General features: G+C 33.0%; 1 protein-coding gene across 2 annotated transcripts; it reads right to left on the reverse strand.

Moving 5' to 3' along the window:
• Positions 1-385: 385 nt before the first annotated feature.
• On the reverse strand, positions 386-21,717 carry LOC138305174 (serine/threonine-protein kinase nekl-2-like). Of its 2 annotated transcripts, XM_069245597.1 has the most exons (11): positions 16,704-21,717; positions 14,462-14,728; positions 14,064-14,164; positions 11,011-11,098; positions 10,157-10,264; positions 8,576-8,798; positions 7,780-7,803; positions 6,337-6,369; positions 5,714-5,780; positions 5,287-5,371; positions 386-4,349 (listed from the first exon to the last, which is right to left on the reverse strand). In XM_069245597.1, the coding sequence occupies exons 1-11, from the start codon at positions 16,836-16,838 to the stop codon at positions 4,152-4,154; spliced, it is 1,329 nt and encodes a 442-aa protein (XP_069101698.1). In that variant the 5' UTR covers positions 16,839-21,717; the 3' UTR covers positions 386-4,151. The 2 variants fall into 2 exon arrangements, with proteins under 2 accessions (XP_069101698.1, XP_069101699.1); XM_069245598.1 differs by lacking the exon at positions 7,780-7,803 and having other exon boundaries at positions 16,704-21,713.

A 21,717-nucleotide genomic window follows, 5' to 3' on the forward strand; every position in this document is an offset into this window, starting at 1 on the left:
CATATTAACCGCTCCGCCACCAGGCCCCTAATTGGCTATTCATTTTAATATGTTCTATATATAGTCGAAAGCATTATCAGTAATGAATTCGATAAATAGTGTCTCTTTGAGAATATTGAATTCTTCTGGCTGGATAATTTATCAGGAAAAAATACATCCACTTTCGGGCGTCATTGTGTCAAAACTCTGACAGAAGTATCAATAATTGAGAGTTATAATGACATTTAGACGCCTTACATAGTAAACATTAAGATTAGTGTGGTTCATATTATATATGTATGATTTTGATTGAGTAAATATGTTAATCTCAATCTTCCCACCAGTATTTATTATATGACGTATTTCATTTTCAGAAGGAAAAATAAGAACAAATTCAACACATTACTACAATATAAACAGATTTATTGAATTATTAAAATGAAACAATGGTATTTATACAGTCATACCTGCCTTAACGGTCACCTTAAATGAGCGGTTACCTGTCTTTAGCGGCCAATTAACTGTTTCCTGATGAAAATCACTATATCTTGAACCCTATTTTAGCGGGCACTCAAATCATGTCCCGATAAGGATTATTACCTTAAAATGTAGGCCAGTCGCCATTCTGAGCGCCGTTTTTTTAGAGTTTAGGCCTAATGATCAGGGTGATTTTTACGATATTAATTGACGGTAACATCGGATTCCATGTTTGTATATTGTCTACCTTACTTGGCAGTGCACATATATTCAATAAAGTACTTATATATAAATCATTGTACCTCTTAGACATCGGACTTTGTAAGGGTTGATATGACTGTTCCTGGTTTGAGCAGTCACCAGACATTATCTCGGCCCATTAGGTGACCGCTCAATGCAAGTTTGACTGTATTAAACGATGAATATCTAGACTAGATTCATTTCTACAATATCAAAGAGTGTACTGGCGTTTGGTTAAGCATTTACAAGCAGTGCACTTGTAAGCATGCATTACATTTTATCGCAAAAGTTGTAAAATGAGTTTATTTACATTAAAAAGAGAAAATATATTGCTAACTTGACATAGTACACGACATAAGAAAACGGTATCACAGCAATTAAATGTACCCGTTAAGACAAAGTGAAAAATGAATGATAATTAAGTCACTGAAAGGAAAACATGATTATGTTGATGTATGACATATTTTGTTTTCTAATTAATAAAGCATGTACATTACAGGTTATCATAAACCCCTAGGGACCTACAAAATTACTTTGTTATAAGCATAGTTCGTTATACACATATAACATAATCTTATCGGAACCATGATGGGGGATGAAATCTACTACGTTTTAACCATGAATTCGTTGTTCGCTATAAACATGTTTCATTGTATTTCTTTTTTGATATGTATACGTACAAATATTTATTTGTTTTAAAACATCTTTACTGTTTCTTATGTACATAATGTACCGTCTATGCATATTACATAATTATCTGCACTTGTGGTGAGGTTATGATTGTGACATAATGTGAGCATATACATCACATGTTTTAGAGAATAAGACACGGTGTTTTACTCACAAAATAATGACGTCACGATCAATACCATCCCGTAAGGGAGATGAATGGAAATAATTTTATTTATGTGGTGAGTTTGTTTACATTTGTTTACATGAAACGTATGGCCTTTTGATAGACTTATCATTTATCGGGTTCCACTAATCTCAGTCCCAGGAAACCAACATTCCTCATCAGTTTATAGATAATTTAAATCCAGTGGACAGTAAAGTCGTATCCAAGAGTTGAAAGGTTAGTGGTAAACTATGGGACTAATTTTATTATCAAGCCCCCTAAAAATGGCACAAATACCAACGTAAATTTAATGGTAATATATTTCAGTCCAATTCCTCCCCCTATTTTAAATAACTTAGTATGAATAAAAACACTAAATTGTGTCCGTTAAGAGTTATTGATCTAAAACAAAGAAAAAAATATTTTGGATTTCATACATTATTATATGATAAAAAAGTTCAATTTTTCGTAGAAGTAAAAACAACATTTATGTTACAATTGAAATGACATTCTTATACACAATATGTATAAAATGAACATAACACGAGTCTGAGGTTGGCATGGTGATATACAGTAATGCGATAAATAAAGGTATTTCTTTAAATCGTCAGAAAAATAAAATTTGATATTTATGAATTGTTTCCATAAGCAATGGTGTTCAAATAACATATTTATAAAATGATTGACTTGTTCACAGATAAACTGATGCCAAACAAATCCGATATAATATATAACCTTGGTGATTAATGTTAGGTGATGACGAAGTCATCATATCGTTGTCCACTATATGATGTCTTGTGGTGATAGTGGTGTTGGTGATTGAAAATTCATTCTGTAGAAAATAATCATACATTTCCATCAATTTTGTAATATACAGCTAAACAAGAAAGTCCATTACAAGATCATGATATATATTAGTATTGTTCTAACGGACACTATGAATAGACATTAAGCATATAAGATAAACGAAGGCAGGTAAACGATTCTAAATTGTATTATTTTTGAATTGCTTAATATATCCGTACACACATTGTATAAATTTCATGTGCTTTATATATTTGTATTCTATAACTAAGATCAATATGATAAGATTAAGGAAATGTAATGATAAATTATGAGTATGATATAAAAATCTGGCAGAAATTAAGGCATTATTAACAGATTGACAAAAATACTCCCGGACGGATTCGCGACCTTTTAATATACAAAGTGGACGGACAAGAGCAATTTCTTAAAAAAAATAAAAATTAGTCTAATTGTTAGAAAAAAAACAAAAACAAAAAAAACGTTGTTAAACAGATATACAAAGGGGACGGACACGAGCAACAGTTAATGGTTTAAATTAAACCAACATCTTAACCTCCCTATAAAACACAGATTGTATGTCTTCATTTCAATTAAGGTTAATTTCAATTTAATGTCATGGGTATTATAGTGATTTAGTAATTTAATTACAGACCAAGAAATATACACTAAGTTAGGATAAATTCTGTAACATACACATGACTAACTGTAAGTTACCGTCGTATTCGAAAATGTTTGCTCTTATCATCAAAGTCGAATATCCATTCTACATGCTAATTTGTGACAAAAATACACTTTCAACGCAAACTTCTTGAACATAATACATTGTTTAAGAAAACTTAAATGTACAAAATAAGGGCATCAACACAGCAGGAAGTTGACAACGAACTTGTTATATACAAAACAATTTATGGTATTATACCTCACTTTCATTTAGAATGTTCTGATCGGATTAAACTTGATCACATGACATTTAATAAGTTATATATTGCACCGGAATTGGAAGACGAGGGAAATAAACCCAGGGATATAACCCCTCAGAGAAATAACCCTCGGAAGTTCCGCACGTGACCGGAAGTTGACCTCATTTGCAACGTCAACCAACAATGGCAACGCTGTTGGTTGTTTTTTGCAGCCCAGTGAATTTAGCAACGTTGTTGAGAAATATCTTCATGAGTTCTTTCACCAGATTTTTCTTTTAATTTTGTTTGTTATAATAACATAATTACAATGTATGTTCCTATGTGTCGGGATGCATCTAGAATTGTCTCTCTGGAAAGAGTTACTTTCTCTTGGGCTTCGCTCTCGAGTAAATAACCCTTTCCAGGGAGACAATTCTAGATATATTCCTCCACAGAGGGCAATAATTGTATAATTGTATAAAGTAATTGACATTTCCACCACATTTTCAATAATAATAATACGGAGAAAGTGATAGGGTGCATGAACTCCACAAATCCCCGTGTACATCACATCAGTTGTTTAAACAGGAATTTGAACGACTGATGTCTGGGTTTTTTTAAATATTAGTAGCAAGTCATGTATCCGCAATCGTGATCTATTCAAATAAAACAAAAAAATGCATCTCTGTAGTTATTGAAAATCATGGTATTGCTCACAAGAATTATAGCTAATGTCCATCTTGGTATTGAAGCCTCACAAGCCTCCAAAAGTAGCGAATGTCGACAGCTTAAGTAATATATCAACTGATAATTTGGTTTTTCACAGGGACATGATAGCTTTCTTCGATCTCAACGTTGAAAGAGGGTACGGACAGCACATTTTCTGAGCTCTGAATACTGAAACAAACAAAAAATCACGTTGTGTTTTTCCGGGATCGACTTTGAGACATTGTAGATTGGCAAGTAAAAAATGATTCCAATGACGAAAATGATGCATCTACGTCTTCTAATCTATTGATTTCCTTCTCAATGTTGTACAGTGACTCGACAATCTTCATTACGTCCTGGAATTTCCGATTAACTCGAGCATTCCCTCTCTGCTTTAATATTTTCTGTAAATGAAAAAGTCAATTAAAAATCAATGTTGACCAATGATATACAAAAAGGTCGTTTAAGGCAGTTGAAATAATTATCAGTTTAACCGTCTGTAATTCCATCGAAGGAAAGGAAGTTTTTGATTTATTAGTATTTTGTAATTCCGAATTATCATTGTTTTATTGATATCAAAACGTGTAACATACTTGTGTATAACTAGCGGGTCTAAGAATGACGAAACATCTACACTAAAATTAAAACCTATCCCGCGCTTTTCCAGATCAACAAGCGTTTTTTTATATCAGTTGGTCAATTGGATTAGTAATTGTTATAATAAAACTGAAGTTATTTATAAATAAAAATCATTTCTAATAACCTTTTCCAGCATACAATACTATAGGCCATTTTCATATGTGGATATGAAGGATGGGGATATTCTACCCGAGGTTCACAAAAGGTGGTAATACCTTAGACTTACCGAGGGTTTTACAACAGTTTGTGACCCGAGGGTAGAATATCCCTATCCTTCCAATCCACATATGAAAGAGTCTCACAGCTTGACATTTTTATTACAATTTTACAATCATGATAGCCCGCCATTTTGAGAAATAAGTTAGAAGAAAACCGCAACTGCAAATAAGATATTTTAACATAAACCCCGTTGTTTGCATTTTTCAATTTAATTCCAGCAGAGTTTCTGAAAAACACGGTTAAAACTCATTAATTAAATAATATTTTTATAATCTCAATGACGTCACGTATTGCATTGCATTGCATGGGTAGCTATATAATACAGTCTCAGGTTACACGAATATATTGCATCGGATAAACCGGTATTACACCCGTAGGTAAGACATTCTTCGTCAATGGAATACTGATTATTGTATACCTTAGGATATTTCATGATTTCCATCAAATATACCAATCCAAAATATACATTTCCTATGTACCCACCCCAGCTTCTTCCAATGATACTGCTGTTTTGATATCCTTCACAATGTCGACTCCATCTCGAGAATGTATGATTTCTACCAACATCCTGTGAACACATTTTTATGGTTATCTGTTAAGTGTATGTTTCGTTTTGAATATTTTGGATTAAAAGCAAAACATTGATAAGATAATTATCGAAATCGCTGTTTAGACTATTTCTTGTTGAAAATTCCATTTCTTTTCTTTTTTTTTTACAATTAAACGAGATAATGAAACGAAAAACAATATGAGTTTCAATCCTGACTAGCAGAATAAGGCCAGACTTCACAGGAGTTTAGACCCATGGTTACAATGGTAAGAATAGTGAGATAATTTTCTTCCTAAAAATATATATGATTCTGTATTTGTGCAGGATATTACAATACAGGATTCAGAGAAGTGCACTTACGTCTGAAACTCGGTGGAGGCTCGTTCCAAATACTTCTTAGCTTTACTAGAGCAACGCTTCATTTTAGCTGTAAATCAGATACATTTATTGTTTTATTTTGTGAAGAGTATGGTCGCTCAAACTTAAATTTTTGGCGTTATAGCATTCAAAATTCACAGCATACAAATCAATTCTTAGAGCAAATATCCACTAAAATATGCCATGTTAGTATTTCTGTTTTGCATATCAAAGAGTGTTGTGTTATTTAAGATATGTATATAGTGTTTCTTCATCAATCTGTACGATATCATTGTCTCTAAATCAATGCCGTTACACTTCAATACATATTGTGTAACAATCAGTACCTGTCTACAAGAGCTTATTCACAGGCACTAAACGACACCAGTTTGTATGTTTTTTTATATGCAATTTAGGTAGTTTGTGTGACGTTTTATGTAATTTATGTAGTTTGTATGACGTTTTATGCAATTTCTATAGTTTGTGTTACGTTTATTTTGTAATTTGTGTAGTTTGTATGACGTTTTACGTAATTCATGTAGATTGTATGATTTTTATGTTATTTATGTAGTTTGTGCGACTTTTTATGTGATTTGTCTAATATGTTTATACATTGTATTACTCACAGCTGACGCCCAGACCAGAGTCCCCTCCTGTATCTGTGAATGGAAAAGACGCTACACATTAACATTTACTTAGACAATGGCTTATCTCTAGCCATTATTATTTATATTTCTTATTTGAAATCTACGATTTCAGTAGATGAAATATCGTCAACGACTTTATCTATTGAAACTGTTCCTTTCATAAAAGGTTGAGAATAAATATTAAACTGGTTTTCAATCTATATTGAATTGTGTTTTTTAAGAAAGTGTATGGGCATATTAAGTAAGGAACCTGGTGATATCAGAATAGTTTATAATTGTATTTGCATTGTGGATGCCAATAAAATGCCGGTAAATCCCCTAATGCGTTAAAATATTCCATTCATTAATTTTGCTGAAATAATGTGCACAAAATAACACCAAAACCAAACATTAATTACACTATCGTGTCTGTCGGGGCCTCTTCTGATCTTATTTATTAAAACTAGTTGCATTTGGCTAGCAAATTATAGCTTTGTACTAAAGCATTTAAGAAAGTTACCCTTCACAAAACAAATTCAAAAAGGTAGAGATACCAATGGACGAAACATGAATTTGAAACATGAAGATGCGTTTGTATTCAAGGATCTATAGTTTTTTAACTGGACGCTCGACAATATTCGAAAGATATCACAAATGTAAAACTATGACATAAGCTATTCAGATGCCACATAATTTAGACAAAATACGCAATGGTCAATAAATATAGATATTGTAATTCAACTAATGCTTTGAAAGTAGAATGAAAGTGGGTGAGTATATAGATATAGTAATTCAACTAATGCTTTGAAAGTAGAATGAAAGTGCGTATGTATATAGATATAGTAATTCAATTAACGCTTTGAAAGAAGAATGAAAGTGGGTGTGTATACAGATATAGTCATTCAACTATTGCTTTGAAAGTAGAATTGAAGTGCGTGTGTATATAAATACAGTAATTCAACTAATGCTTTGAAAGTAGAATTGAAGTGCGTGTGTATATAAACACTTTCGCAGAAAAATGAGCGAAAGGGGCAAAAATCTAGATAATCTCAAACATCAAAACAATTGGAAGATTTGTTTTCTAAATTATAGTTTACAAAGCAACATATGTATTTACAGAACAATGATCAAATGCTGTGAAGAGTTATGCATTGTGATTTCACTAAGTAATAGTAATTCTGCATTTGCATATTACAGAGTTATCTGCCCTTGATTGTTCCATCATGTTTATGTGACGGTGATATTTAATATGTTTTATTTTAAAGCAACACGGCATAATATTCGGTCACAAAATTAATGTTACAGTCAGGACCGAATCCTACACGCAAGAGCCTATAACTAACTCTGTTATATGCAAAGGCTGAATATGGCAGCATAAATATATGAATGTTTCCGTGTTAAAGCAATATGAATTAGTTAAAAACATGTGCTGAACATACAAACCTGTACGGGAGTATATGCCCTGTGCTATAAATAACCAATATGTATGGACATTTCTTCAACGATTAATTTCAGATTTTGTTTATTTAGTAGGAGACTTCATAGTTAACAACCTAACTATTGATAGCTTCAAAACGAATGAAAACAATGTATATTGTCATACGAAAGTATTAGCATACATTCGATAGAACAAAATCAGAAAAATACTACTTTCTGGACACTTACTTGATTGATGAGATTGAAAATATTACTGTGATAATATTGTCACAATGGAAACTTCAATGATACTTTCCATAAGTTCTATATTGTAATCTCAAACACAATATATGTAAGTATCAGAAACTACTGGAACCCGGGCTACAGAATCTCTATTGTTATCAGGCATTGTTAGTTAAGCTTTTAAGTCATATTGCAAATGATTGTATATGAAACGCCTGTGATCAGATTCAAGTAAAATCTAGGTTTTAAATGATTTCAGTTTTGATAACCGCTAATTCCGTCTTTGCATATTACAGAGCTACCTTCCTTGCGGATAGGTATCCATTGTGATGTTATTGTTTTGTGTACGACACTAACGATGTTTCGATAAAAATTATGACGTTACGCTCCCAAACACATGGCGTCACAATCAATACCTAACAACAAGGGCAAATAACTCTGTAATATGCAAAAACAAAATAAACTTCTTAGGGAAATTTAGAAATACAGCATACATTTGACTTTTTGAGTTGACTATTAGTCGGTACACATGATAAGGAATTCGAATCCAATACTAATTAGTTTGAATTTTTATACTCACTCTCAGGTGTGTTGTCGGTTACCGTTGACTGCTCGCTTTCCGTCCCTCTCCTCTGCCCCAGGGACGGTGTTGCTAGGGAGACTCTCGATGGTGTACACTCGTGGTTATCAATAATTTTCAACACCTCTTTTGCAGTCGGTCTCTTTTCCGGGGAAACTTCCAACATCTTCTTTATTAGGGTCTTAAGGTCCTCACAGTAAGGGACCCTGGTCATATCTGGAACCTACAACGGTAAGCATGGTCCTTCAATATCATATTCTTTTTGATAAAGATCGCTGGATATATCATATAAATTTAAGGCAAGATACACCTTAAATATGGATAAATGAAGCACAACAATAAATAGTCATAATCATTAAATGTAAATAGTTTTTCATCTTTATTATTTTTTTAATACTTGAATGTTATTGTCAATATGATAATTAGATACACAGATTCAGCTGAATAAGATTTCAGTCATTCCTCAACTTCAAATAAGTCAGTATTTGTGATGCTTCTTTATCATCTTAATCTTATTTAATATTACATTTATCAACTTTTATGTTCATAATCTTGCTTTAAGATGGTTCCTATGTACAGGGTATAAGTTCAATCTTCGTTATCCGTATGTTTCAGATTTTAAGTTGTTGTTAGGTTTTTTTTCATCTTAATGGTATGGTATCAGTCATGGGTCTTTTATTTAGATAACATTTGTAGAGTAACATGTTGTATAAGTGATGTTAGTTAATTATTCCGTATGAATCGTGGGTTTTAGGTAATTTTAATTCTATAAACATTATACTTCGAGTTACGTGATAAATAGTGCTAACTATCACAATGTACAACAGTTGAAATCACAATAGGTATTTGTGGAGAATATAAATTTAGCGAGAATACAGAATATGGAATGAAAGACGTTAATATACCCTTCCAGTATAAAATGTGCCATAAAAATGATCTTTGTTTTGCTTTGGAATGCTCAGACATTTTAAACAGATAACACAAAGTGTTCACTGACTATAAACGACACATGTTATTACATAAAGTGATCAGTCTCATGGTTGATCGGTTTGGTTTAAAGTCAGGTTTTATGTTACAACCTCTTCTCGAGATTTTATCCTTTCAATGAGATAGCACTATATAAAAAGCAAGCGTTCCACTATTACATTTAGAGTCTTAAATGAATGTTCATTTCATATAAGATTTTATGAAACGAGACTTGGAAGTTTTTATTTTTGCGAGCCTTGGCGAGACGAGTTTCATAATTTCTCATATGAAATGAACACAAGATACTTTTTATCACATAACTACAGCAATCTACATTTTGAAGAAGGCTACGTCAAAATATATTGATAAAACCCAGTGGTGACCGCCATTTTGTCCCACAATCCTAAAAATACCATTTTATTGATTATGTCTTGACGTCACAATGAATTTCCAGCCAATAAATATCAAAATCGCTGGATCTTAGGCGGATCGTGTGAGAAAAAAGACACAACACGGACATACAGCAGCCTTCCAAAACATAGAACAGGCCTAAGCCGTTAAAAGTTCATTTACGTATCCCTCCTTCCTTTACACCAGCTCGTGGCAATTACTAACCTTATCAGATCGTATATCTTCGAATATTTTATCCAGAGTGTCCGCTTTAAACAAGTATTCTGACACCGCCATTTCATATGCTGTACAGCCCAAGCTCCATATATCGGTCTGTATAAATACAATAAGTTGTCTGCGTCAAGGAAGGTTGTATAAAGGCCACGGCAGATATTTAAAATTATTTTTAACAGATCATAATTAAGATTAAGTTTATTTGAAATAGACAAGATGATTAAATATGCTCCACCGCCGACTGAGCATAAACGATATACTCATCATTTGATCAATAGTTGGTGTTTACTCATGTAAATGTATGTCTAATTAACACAAAGAAATATTATAAAATAACCAGTTTTGCTTTTGGTGCATGCGCAATCAGTATTTCATTCCATATAGGGCATAGTGGCATGGACTTTTTTCGGGACACAACTAATTATTTTTAATATTTTTATCTTGAAGTAAAATAAGAAGCTTAAACTTTTCAATGGTGGAAATGGTGGAAAATAAGTAAGTTTTGTAACTAAAGAAAAGTACTGGTTCATCTGCTCCTGTACTTGGTAGAGAAAAAATACTATTCGTTAGCGATGTAGCATCTTTAAAGTATACAAAATAGTTTAAGAAACATATTCTAGTCTTTCCCCAATACCTTTAAAAGGTTTCTTATTTATTTAGTTTTTTTCCTCTGAAAAAGACGATTACATGCAATGAAATAAGTGTTTGACGTCATTTTGCTCTGTATTTTACTTCATATTATCACTATATATCTGTTGAAATCAGCTTTGGAAAATTATAGCATATTACACATAAATGATAATTTAACATATAGCTTTAATTTATGACTATGAATTGGCACGTACCTTAAATTCATATGGATGTTTTTTCACGATTTCTGGGCTCATATAACGCGGGGTACCCATCCACACCGAGTTGATATTAGCCCTGAACCTAAAGAAAAAGGAATCGTAGAAATAAACCAAATGGACTACCATTTAATAAATGTCCCCTCGATCACTAGACTGCAAGCACACTTCAGTTTCGGACGACCGTTCAAGATTCACTGATGTGGTCTGACAAGCTACACGTAATCTTTGCACGTGTTCACATAGGGTAAGAGAAAAAGAACCATACACCCTCTTTGGGATAAGACACGAGATTTCAACCCTCGAGATAAGATTCGTGTTTGACACCTTAAGAATTTTATCCTTGGGTTGAGGTTCCCTGTCTCATCCCAAATGGGGTGAAAGATTCAATTAATCCCATGCAATACACTCGTGTTGTCTGAGGTTGTTACACATTGTATGGGGCCGCGGTGGCCGAGTGGTTAAGATGTCCCAACATATTACCACAAGCCCTCCACCTCTGGGATGCGGGTTCGAATCCCATGTGGGGCAGTTGCCAGGTACTGACCGCTGGCCGGTGGTTTTTCTTCGGGTACTCCGGCTTTCCTCCATCAACAAACCTGGCACGTCCTTACATGACCCTGGCTGTTAATAGGACGTAAAACTAAACAAACCAACTGAGGTTGTACTAGATGGCTACTCATGCAAAAAAGGCCGCCTCGTTACGTCACTTCAGCAAGAAGTTTATTATTTTCCCGGTAAGATAATAACATTTTTCAGAAATTGTTAAACTTGCGTTACGACAAAGATGCAAACAACGGGATTGACACTAACAAGAGGCCCAATGGGCCTTAACGTTCATCTGACTGTTAATACAGTATATAGTAAAATTGAAATACAGAGTAAATTGTTTAATGTTTTTGGCATTTTCGACCCCCGTGACCTTCAAGGAAGGTCAAGGTCATTTACTTGAAGAAAATTTGGTAGCCCTTCATTCTAGCATGCTGCAGGCCCAATATGAGTACTCTAGGCATTTCGGTTATTTAGAAGAATTTAGAAGATTTTAGCCTTTTTGACCCTTGTGACCTTAAATAAAGGTTAAAAATAATTTTTGAAAACATCTGGTAGCCCTTTATCTCAGCATGCTGCAGGCCCAATATGATAACCCTGGGTCTTTTGGATATTGAGAAGAAGTCGTTTAAAGATTATAGCCTTTTTGACCCCTGTTACCTTGAATAACTGTTGGCCCTTTATCTTAGCATGCTGCTGCAAGCCAAATATTAGTATCATTTTAGTTATTGAGAAGAAGTTGTTTGAATGATAAGTTTTGCGGACGGCGCACGACGGATGACAGACGGAGAACGACTCCTGACGACGGACGAAGCATGATGACTATACATGTAGGTCATCCTGACCCTTCGGGTCAGATGATCTAAAAATACCACGTAACTGGGCGAATATGTTGACATGCTATTTTTTCTGCAGTTATCTTTTGAAAACTAAGGTTTGATGAATAAGCCGTGAAAATCATTGAAATGGATCATGTATGATACCTTATAAACTTTAGTTACAACACAGAATGTATGCTCTGTAAAATCCATACTCTTCATGCCTTAATCACTTTAAAATTATTAACTGTAACGATATGACATGAAATTGTATACCACAAATTAGCTTTAATATTTGACTGTATGTACACAGTAGATGTAAATACTAATACAATGATTTTTGTCAGTACTGCTAAAATTCATTTTTAGCTCTTATTTGTACTTGTAAAATTAAGACCTATGCATTGTGAGTATTGCAATTCTTAGATTGTTTTCTCAATAACTATTGGTGGTGAATTACATAATTAAAGCTCTCCTCGATTCGTGAATATGTAAATTACGGCACATATAGCTTTAATGGCGCAAACATATCTTGTTGCACACAGAGCCTCCAGGTTTGCTATGACATAAGTCTATTGGTTGATATATCAACATACTGGCATTTTCAGTGGCTTAAAATTGTACTTTATCGGTCCATATTAAAAAAGGGCGTCGCCGTTTGTAACATCGCTTCTGATTGGCTGAGTTGACGGCGAAATGATTTCATAGACAAAAGAGTCCCAGCATGAATTTTGAATATTGAACAGATTATCTTTTGGTAAATTGAAGAATAAGGATTAATTTGAATGGATCGTTTATGATATGTAGATATAACATAAGTATTTGAGTGTACTCTCATCATAAGCCGGTTCATTTAGAGTACATTTATATATTTGTGTTATTTAAGCAATAAACAGTTACCAAAGTAGTATATAGTCAATATGAATACAATTTGGGTGACCGATAAATTGAATGTCGCCCGTTAGGGCGACATGATTATTTATCTGTCACCCAAATTGTATTCATATTGACTATATACTACAATTTGGTAACTGTTTATTGCTTATATTTACATTCAAATATTTTTTGAAGAAACGTCGCTAATAATGCGTTTAAATTTGCCACTCATCACATCGCTGACGTCAGCAGGTACAAATACCGGAACAGCAGATATTTTCCAGATATAATATAGTTCCCCATGGTATCATAAATAAAATAATCAAAAATGCATTTTATACAACATCAAACTTTATTTTAGCAATAATACCTAAAAATCTACAAAATAACATACACTTTTAAAATATTTAAACATTATATCTCTTGATATGACAGTTAATATCGCGCAATATAGATACCCTTCTATAGTAGGTATTTTTCCTTGTGTTTTCCAATCAAAATAGGCTAGTTTTTAATTTCCTCCAGTGTTCCGGACACAGTAGCAGACGACGTTCTAAGACGCTGGACGATGTTTCAAGTTATGAAGTTTTAATTAATTTGGTATTTGGAAAGCGTCCAGATATTAATTACTGCAATTTCAAATGTTTTCGTCTTGATTTTCATTTTAATTTCATTAATGCCAATGTTATATCCCTATAACATAAAAAATCTATTCAAGTTAATCCTTAAGTAAAACTCGAGTAGTAACCCCCTAGAATATCGAGGAGGATTTGAGTGTATGAAATCAAAATGAAATTAAGCACTTACTTTGAAATGCCGAAGTCACATATCTTCAAAACATGTCCACTTGATATCATGATATTTTTGGTTTTTATATCTCGATGCATTATGTCCTTTCTATGAAGATACTGTAAATAGATACACATTATTTTATTTCCAATATAGATCACAAGTCAAAATGATGTTGATGCTGAAGTCTGAATTGCAATGTGTAATTTGTCCAGACAAATGTAAATGTTCTTCTAACAATTAAGCTGTTATGGGCTAACTCTCTACGCAAATGGTACCAAAATAAACCTTGTATTGAAAGATACAAGCCATGTATTATCTAATAAATCAAGTTTTCGAATTCTGAACGGTTCTTCTAGAATTTGAAATTTAAATTGATCAAAAAATAGTTTGTTAATGTAATTCTGTAACATTACCTTTAATCCTTTTGTAATCTGGTTCATGAAATTTAAAAAGTTATCCTCCTCCATGCTGTTATTCAGATCACGGATATATGAATGCAGTGTTCCTCCCGAGCAGTACTCCATAACCATATAAACGTTGTCTTTGTCCCGAAAAGAGTCCACATATCGAACTACGTTTACATGGTTCACAGCTTTCAGGATATCTTCCTCGCGCTGAACAAGTTCCTCCTGTCGATCCCGATTGGTATCAGGAAACCTGATTTTCTTTAATGCATACTTCTGTAACATAGCAAGAGAACGTTGATGGTTGCAAGTAAATATCGTATAACACTAATTCTCGCAGATTGGAAAATCCGTGACTTTCAGTTAATAAGGGAGAATAAAACTTTCACTAATTAAAAATTCGTGATTCGGCAGTAAAAAAAATATACATATAATTTTGTTATTATTTATTTTTTCGCGGATCTCAAGTTTGTAATGCGAAAGCGCGAAAATATACCAACTACAAAAATGTATCCAACGGTTCTAGGAAAATAGCGATGTAAACAGAGCCAGGCGTTCCGGACGAGTAAGGGTGTTAAATCTCATCAAACATACCCGCCACACAAACCAAAGTCAAATCAATCCACAAGCTCGGACGAAAATGGTGACACCCTAACCTTACGAATCAGTAATTTGTAACCGAATTTAATTTGTATTGCTATCTTGAGGATAATCAGAATCGTTCTGACAAGTTAACATGCAATTTCTTTGTTTCACCATGACAATACATTTTCACTGATGTTGGCTTTGACAAACATCACGTATAGTATACTTTCTTTTACTTACTCATTATGCTTCCTTTAAGCGTTCGTAGTTTAACTAAACCTTTCTAAGGATATATTGCAGGTAGAGCCTTTATTGATTGTGACTTAACCGTTTAAGAACTTCAAAAATGTTCCACGTCTACGAAAAAAGTTATAACCAAAAGCAAAACTGCTGACAGAAATAAAATTGAATGTTATGTCGTTCATTCAACAAGGATATATACACGATTGACAAAGAGACCTCTGAATATGTAAGTGCTGCAAATGTGGAAAATGTGGCAAGTCACAATTATAGCAAGTGGAAATGAAGGGACAGCAATCAGACTTGTGCTTATAATTTGAAAATAATTGTCAACACACTGAAAAGATTATATCGTTCTTTGGACATGCTTATGCACTAGTCATGCAACTGTAAAGTGTGTTCCAGAAAACATACGACTCAATAAATAAATCCTGAAAACGTGTGGAAATCAATAACAGATCTGTCAAAAAAAAATACACAAGTTAAATAATACTGTTTCAGTATTATTAAAACGTCTTTCATTTTTGATCATGTCTCTCATGTAGTTATCTCGATTTGTTTTGATAATTTCAGTTTAAAGCTTTTCTTATTAAAGACGTACCGTACAGGCTGTATGCCAATCCAAAACATGTAATTGTTAATTGTTGAAGATGTATAGCGACATCATACCGCCATGCAGTAGGATAAGTTCGTGTATGCGTCCTACCTGAAGTATTGTGAAGACATTATAGATAGAAGGTGATGGTAAAGGTATGTGTACAGAATGGGGGTATGTCGTAGAAAATTAGAGTCGTCTCAAGAGTGACTTAAAAGGGGTTGTTTATAATTGGTAAAGTCATAACAAAGACTTGATTATATATAAAATGTCATAGACTCGTATGCTATATCTTAGTGTAAGTAAGTTATTTCTTAATAAATAGGGTCAAAGGTGACTGTGTGATTAAGATGCCCCTACATAGCCTCAACCACTGGGTCGCTGATCGGTGGTTTTACTCCGAGTATTCTATCTTTCTCCACCATTTAAACCCGATAGTCTTTCAATGGGCCTGGCTATTAAAAGGACGAAAAACTAACAAAACCAATCCTAATACATTATCTTTTTCTGTATACTAGTATATGTACTACCAAAATACCCTAAAGTAATAGAGAAATGAACGGATCAATGAAGCCATAATGTTAATTATGAAATCCTTATAATTATTATCAATTAACAAATTCCAAAAATTGTATAATTTATAGCATTTCTTTCCCTGTTTATCACTGTGACTTTTCTCAAACGCGTTAATGTCAGGACGTGTTTTGAACATTACATAGCACACTAACATGCCACCCTGATAACAACTATTTACCCGAGTAAGTTATAACAAAGACGGTAATGGCGTTAGTGGAATACCCAGAGCTATTTGTGTATAAAATGTCCACATACCTGTACTTCAGAATCGTCCTTTCCTTTGTCATCGCTCTTTTTGACTAGATACACTTTCCCAAATGTTCCTTTCCCTATTAGTTCTATCTCGACATATTCTCCGAACTTCTCCTTCTGGAGAACGACTCTTGCCATATTTGCTGTACTGGTATTTCCTGCATCTATATTTGTTTGTAAATTGCGCTTGTAAAATAAAAATAATTTCGCAGTCAGATGAAGTTGCAATGTAGTTATTCCATGTGTTTAGCCTGTGTCATTCCATCTCAAATGTTGGCATGATATCGGAGTCTTTGTACCAAGAAGCTTGTTTGTGAAACTTTCCGTTGGTCAAATTCCATGTACCGATTTAAACTTCCTGAATAAACTCTACTCAACCGTTGCGCTATTCAAACCGACGGGCAATATCTACCAACCATGGCGTAATGCTAACAACAAACGTAGGTCGTATCTTTTGTCTGCGCCACATATGTGCATATATGTAACTGTTTTTTTATTCAAGTGTCTATAATTAGGTTCGGTTATGATTAAGATCGTAGTGTAAAACAACTATAAAATATGCCCGTTCAATGCGTATATATATATATCTTCAAATCGATATACGTGTGTAAACCGCAATGCACGTTATCATCCGTTTTATTTACCTTTCAAGATGTTTTACTTATCATGGAATAGTTTACATAAAGCTCGAGCTAAACCAAGCGTCTAGTGTTATCCTTTACGTTTTATCCGTGTGTCAAACATGTATCGATTTAAAACATAACTTTGAGGTTAAAAGAATAATGCTATCACGTCAAGCTAACAATGATATTATCATTGCTAAATAGTTCATGATTTAACAGCTTAACTGTGAGCTAATTGCATTTACTTTGTATTACTCATTAAGTTGACAAGGCTACATTGTGGTGTTAAAATCAAGTTTAATTGTTGACGTTTCAATATTATAAAAATAGCATTGTCCGGAATACCTTATATATAATGAATCATTTCATTGGCTAACAATTTAGGAATAAGAATATAAATAATCGACATTTAAAAAAAAAATAAAAAAATTGGTAATCAATCAGACATGAAGATAAAATATATTTGTAATGATAGAAATATGACTCAACCGATTGGATCCCACTTTGTTTAATAATTGTTCTTTTGAAACATATGGTCCATTTCAAATATAACAAAACTATTCCAACTCTTTTTTCTATACAAATCGATACTTTTGTGTACATTATCTCCATCGATTTTGATCTCGAATTATGGTTGTAATGACAATATAATCTTTGTAAACAACACACATAAATTTTAATATGTTATAAAAATCGATTTATAGAATGTAGAAGTTTTCTTGTTTCGGCAAATCAATATCATTATTGACACATTGCCAAATTTTGCTTTATTTTGTTTTTATTGATTTATTTCATTAAAATGATTTATTTACTCTTTTCTAGTGTATTTTCAATAAATAAATAAATAACATTCCAAAATATAGTCCTCTTAAAATCACATTTGTAATTTATATCACATTTCTCGGAATACAAATTCAAAAGTTTTATTGACCAGGAAGTTATCAAGTATATCCCAAAAGGACAGTTTATTGCTATTAAATCGATATCAATTTTATTTAGACAGTAAATGATAAATCACCAACACTCCAGTGTAATTACATGTACAAATACCGTATCCACGATACCATCCATATAGTGTCGAATATCGCTATAGGTTATTCAGTTTTTTTACGCAAGCAAATTCATGATAATTTTTCACCTGTAATCGAGAAAAACTGCTTTGGTATAGTAATACTATAAGACTCTTTCATATGTGGATATGAAGGATAGGGATATTCTACCCGAGGGTTACAAAATGTTGTAAAACTCGAGGCTTGCCGAGGGTTTTACATTTTGTGACCCCGAGAGTAGAATATCCCTATCCTTCATATCCACGTATGAAAGAGTGTTTTTCTCTCATACCTCGACTTTTTTTGCAATTTTACTTCCAGTAAACTCCGCCATTTTGAAATGAATTTGAAAAAAACGCAACTGCAAGTTAACTCTTCATATATGAAAATTGCATGATATTTTCAACGCAAATTCAGTTGTTTGTATATTTTAAATTTAATCCAGCCTAGTTTCTAAAAAAAATAAAATTGTACCTAGAAAATAGTAATTTTGTTGACGATGTGACGTCACAAGGCTTAATTGCATGGGTAGCCATGCAATACAGCCTCAAGCAACATAATTTGTATTGCCCTAGACCAGCCAGAATTACATGTGTAGGTATGAGAGAAATAACAGCTAATATTTTAAGCAGCGTTTCTCCATCACAGTATATCATAGTATAACTTTGTATCTTGCATACACTCCAGCGTGGAAGCCCGAATAAAACATTTCAATTTGTCAAATACATTATAATGTATTGTGTAATCATATATTATTACTGAATTTATTATACCTTCATAAAATATAGTACTACTTCAACACTGCTTTTAAATTATGATTTCCCTATTGATAACATGAAAGGTGTAAATATACAGGTGCTAAAGAGACCTCTGAATATGTAAGTGCTGCAAATGTGGAAAATGTGGCAAGTCACAATTATAGCAAGTGGAAATGAAGGGACAGCAATCAGACTTGTGCTTATAATTTGAAAATAATTGTCAACACACTGAAAAGATTATATCGTTCTTTGGACATGCTTATGCACTAGTCATGCAACTGTAAAGTGTGTTCCAGAAAACATACGACTCAATAAATAAATCCTGAAAACGTGTGGAAATCAATAACAGATCTGTCAAAAAAAAATACACAAGTTAAATAATACTGTTTCAGTATTATTAAAACGTCTTTCATTTTTGATCATGTCTCTCATGTAGTTATCTCGATTTGTTTTGATAATTTCAGTTTAAAGCTTTTCTTATTAAAGACGTACCGTACAGGCTGTATGCCAATCCAAAACATGTAATTGTTAATTGTTGAAGATGTATAGCGACATCATACCGCCATGCAGTAGGATAAGTTCGTGTATGCGTCCTACCTGAAGTATTGTGAAGACATTATAGATAGAAGGTGATGGTAAAGGTATGTGTACAGAATGGGGGTATGTCGTAGAAAATTAGAGTCGTCTCAAGAGTGACTTAAAAGGGGTTGTTTATAATTGGTAAAGTCATAACAAAGACTTGATTATATATAAAATGTCATAGACTCGTATGCTATATCTTAGTGTAAGTAAGTTATTTCTTAATAAATAGGGTCAAAGGTGACTGTGTGATTAAGATGCCCCTACATAGCCTCAACCACTGGGTCGCTGATCGGTGGTTTTACTCCGAGTATTCTATCTTTCTCCACCATTTAAACCCGATAGTCTTTCAATGGGCCTGGCTATTAAAAGGACGAAAAACTAACAAAACCAATCCTAATACATTATCTTTTTCTGTATACTAGTATATGTACTACCAAAATACCCTAAAGTAATAGAGAAATGAACGGATCAATGAAGCCATAATGTTAATTATGAAATCCTTATAATTATTATCAATTAACAAATTCCAAAAATTGTATAATTTATAGCATTTCTTTCCCTGTTTATCACTGTGACTTTTCTCAAACGCGTTAATGTCAGGACGTGTTTTGAACATTACATAGCACACTAACATGCCACCCTGATAACAACTATTTACCCGAGTAAGTTATAACAAAGACGGTAATGGCGTTAGTGGAATACCCAGAGCTATTTGTGTATAAAATGTCCACATACCTGTACTTCAGAATCGTCCTTTCCTTTGTCATCGCTCTTTTTGACTAGATACACTTTCCCAAATGTTCCTTTCCCTATTAGTTCTATCTCGACATATTCTCCGAACTTCTCCTTCTGGAGAACGACTCTTGCCATATTTGCTGTACTGGTATTTCCTGCATCTATATTTGTTTGTAAATTGCGCTTGTAAAATAAAAATAATTTCGCAGTCAGATGAAGTTGCAATGTAGTTATTCCATGTGTTTAGCCTGTGTCATTCCATCTCAAATGTTGGCATGATATCGGAGTCTTTGTACCAAGAAGCTTGTTTGTGAAACTTTCCGTTGGTCAAATTCCATGTACCGATTTAAACTTCCTGAATAAACTCTACTCAACCGTTGCGCTATTCAAACCGACGGGCAATATCTACCAACCATGGCGTAATGCTAACAACAAACGTAGGTCGTATCTTTTGTCTGCGCCACATATGTGCATATATGTAACTGTTTTTTTATTCAAGTGTCTATAATTAGGTTCGGTTATGATTAAGATCGTAGTGTAAAACAACTATAAAATATGCCCGTTCAATGCGTATATATATATATCTTCAAATCGATATACGTGTGTAAACCGCAATGCACGTTATCATCCGTTTTATTTACCTTTCAAGATGTTTTACTTATCATGGAATAGTTTACATAAAGCTCGAGCTAAACCAAGCGTCTAGTGTTATCCTTTACGTTTTATCCGTGTGTCAAACATGTATCGATTTAAAACATAACTTTGAGGTTAAAAGAATAATGCTATCACGTCAAGCTAACAATGATATTATCATTGCTAAATAGTTCATGATTTAACAGCTTAACTGTGAGCTAATTGCATTTACTTTGTATTACTCATTAAGTTGACAAGGCTACATTGTGGTGTTAAAATCAAGTTTAATTGTTGACGTTTCAATATTATAAAAATAGCATTGTCCGGAATACCTTATATATAATGAATCATTTCATTGGCTAACAATTTAGGAATAAGAATATAAATAATCGACATTTAAAAAAAAAAATAAAAAAATTGGTAATCAATCAGACATGAAGATAAAAATATATTTGTAATGATAGAAATATGACTCAACCGATTGGATCCCACTTTGTTTAATAATTGTTCTTTTGAAACATATGGTCCATTTCAAATATAACAAAACTATTCCAACTCTTTTTTTCTATACAAATCGATACTTTTGTGTACATTATCTCCATCGATTTTGATCTCGAATTATGGTTGTAATGACAAT

Source organism: Argopecten irradians, chromosome 12 (assembly GCF_041381155.1).
Source record: "Argopecten irradians isolate NY chromosome 12, Ai_NY, whole genome shotgun sequence".
Classification (NCBI taxonomy): domain Eukaryota; kingdom Metazoa; phylum Mollusca; class Bivalvia; order Pectinida; family Pectinidae; genus Argopecten; species Argopecten irradians.

Bases quoted from the DNA above. Each gene is read 5' to 3' on its own strand.
- LOC138305174 (XM_069245597.1), bottom strand. From the start codon at position 16,838: ATGGCAAGAGTCGTTCTCCAGAAGGAGAAGTTCGGAGAATATGTCGAG. The intron at 14,165-14,461 runs GTAATGTTACAG...ATCTATTTACAG, and splicing joins AGATTACAAAAGGATTAAAG to TATCTTCATAGAAAGGACAT. The intron at 11,099-14,063 runs GTAAGTGCTTAA...CTTTTTCTTTAG, and splicing joins TGTGACTTCGGCATTTCAAA to GTTCAGGGCTAATATCAACT.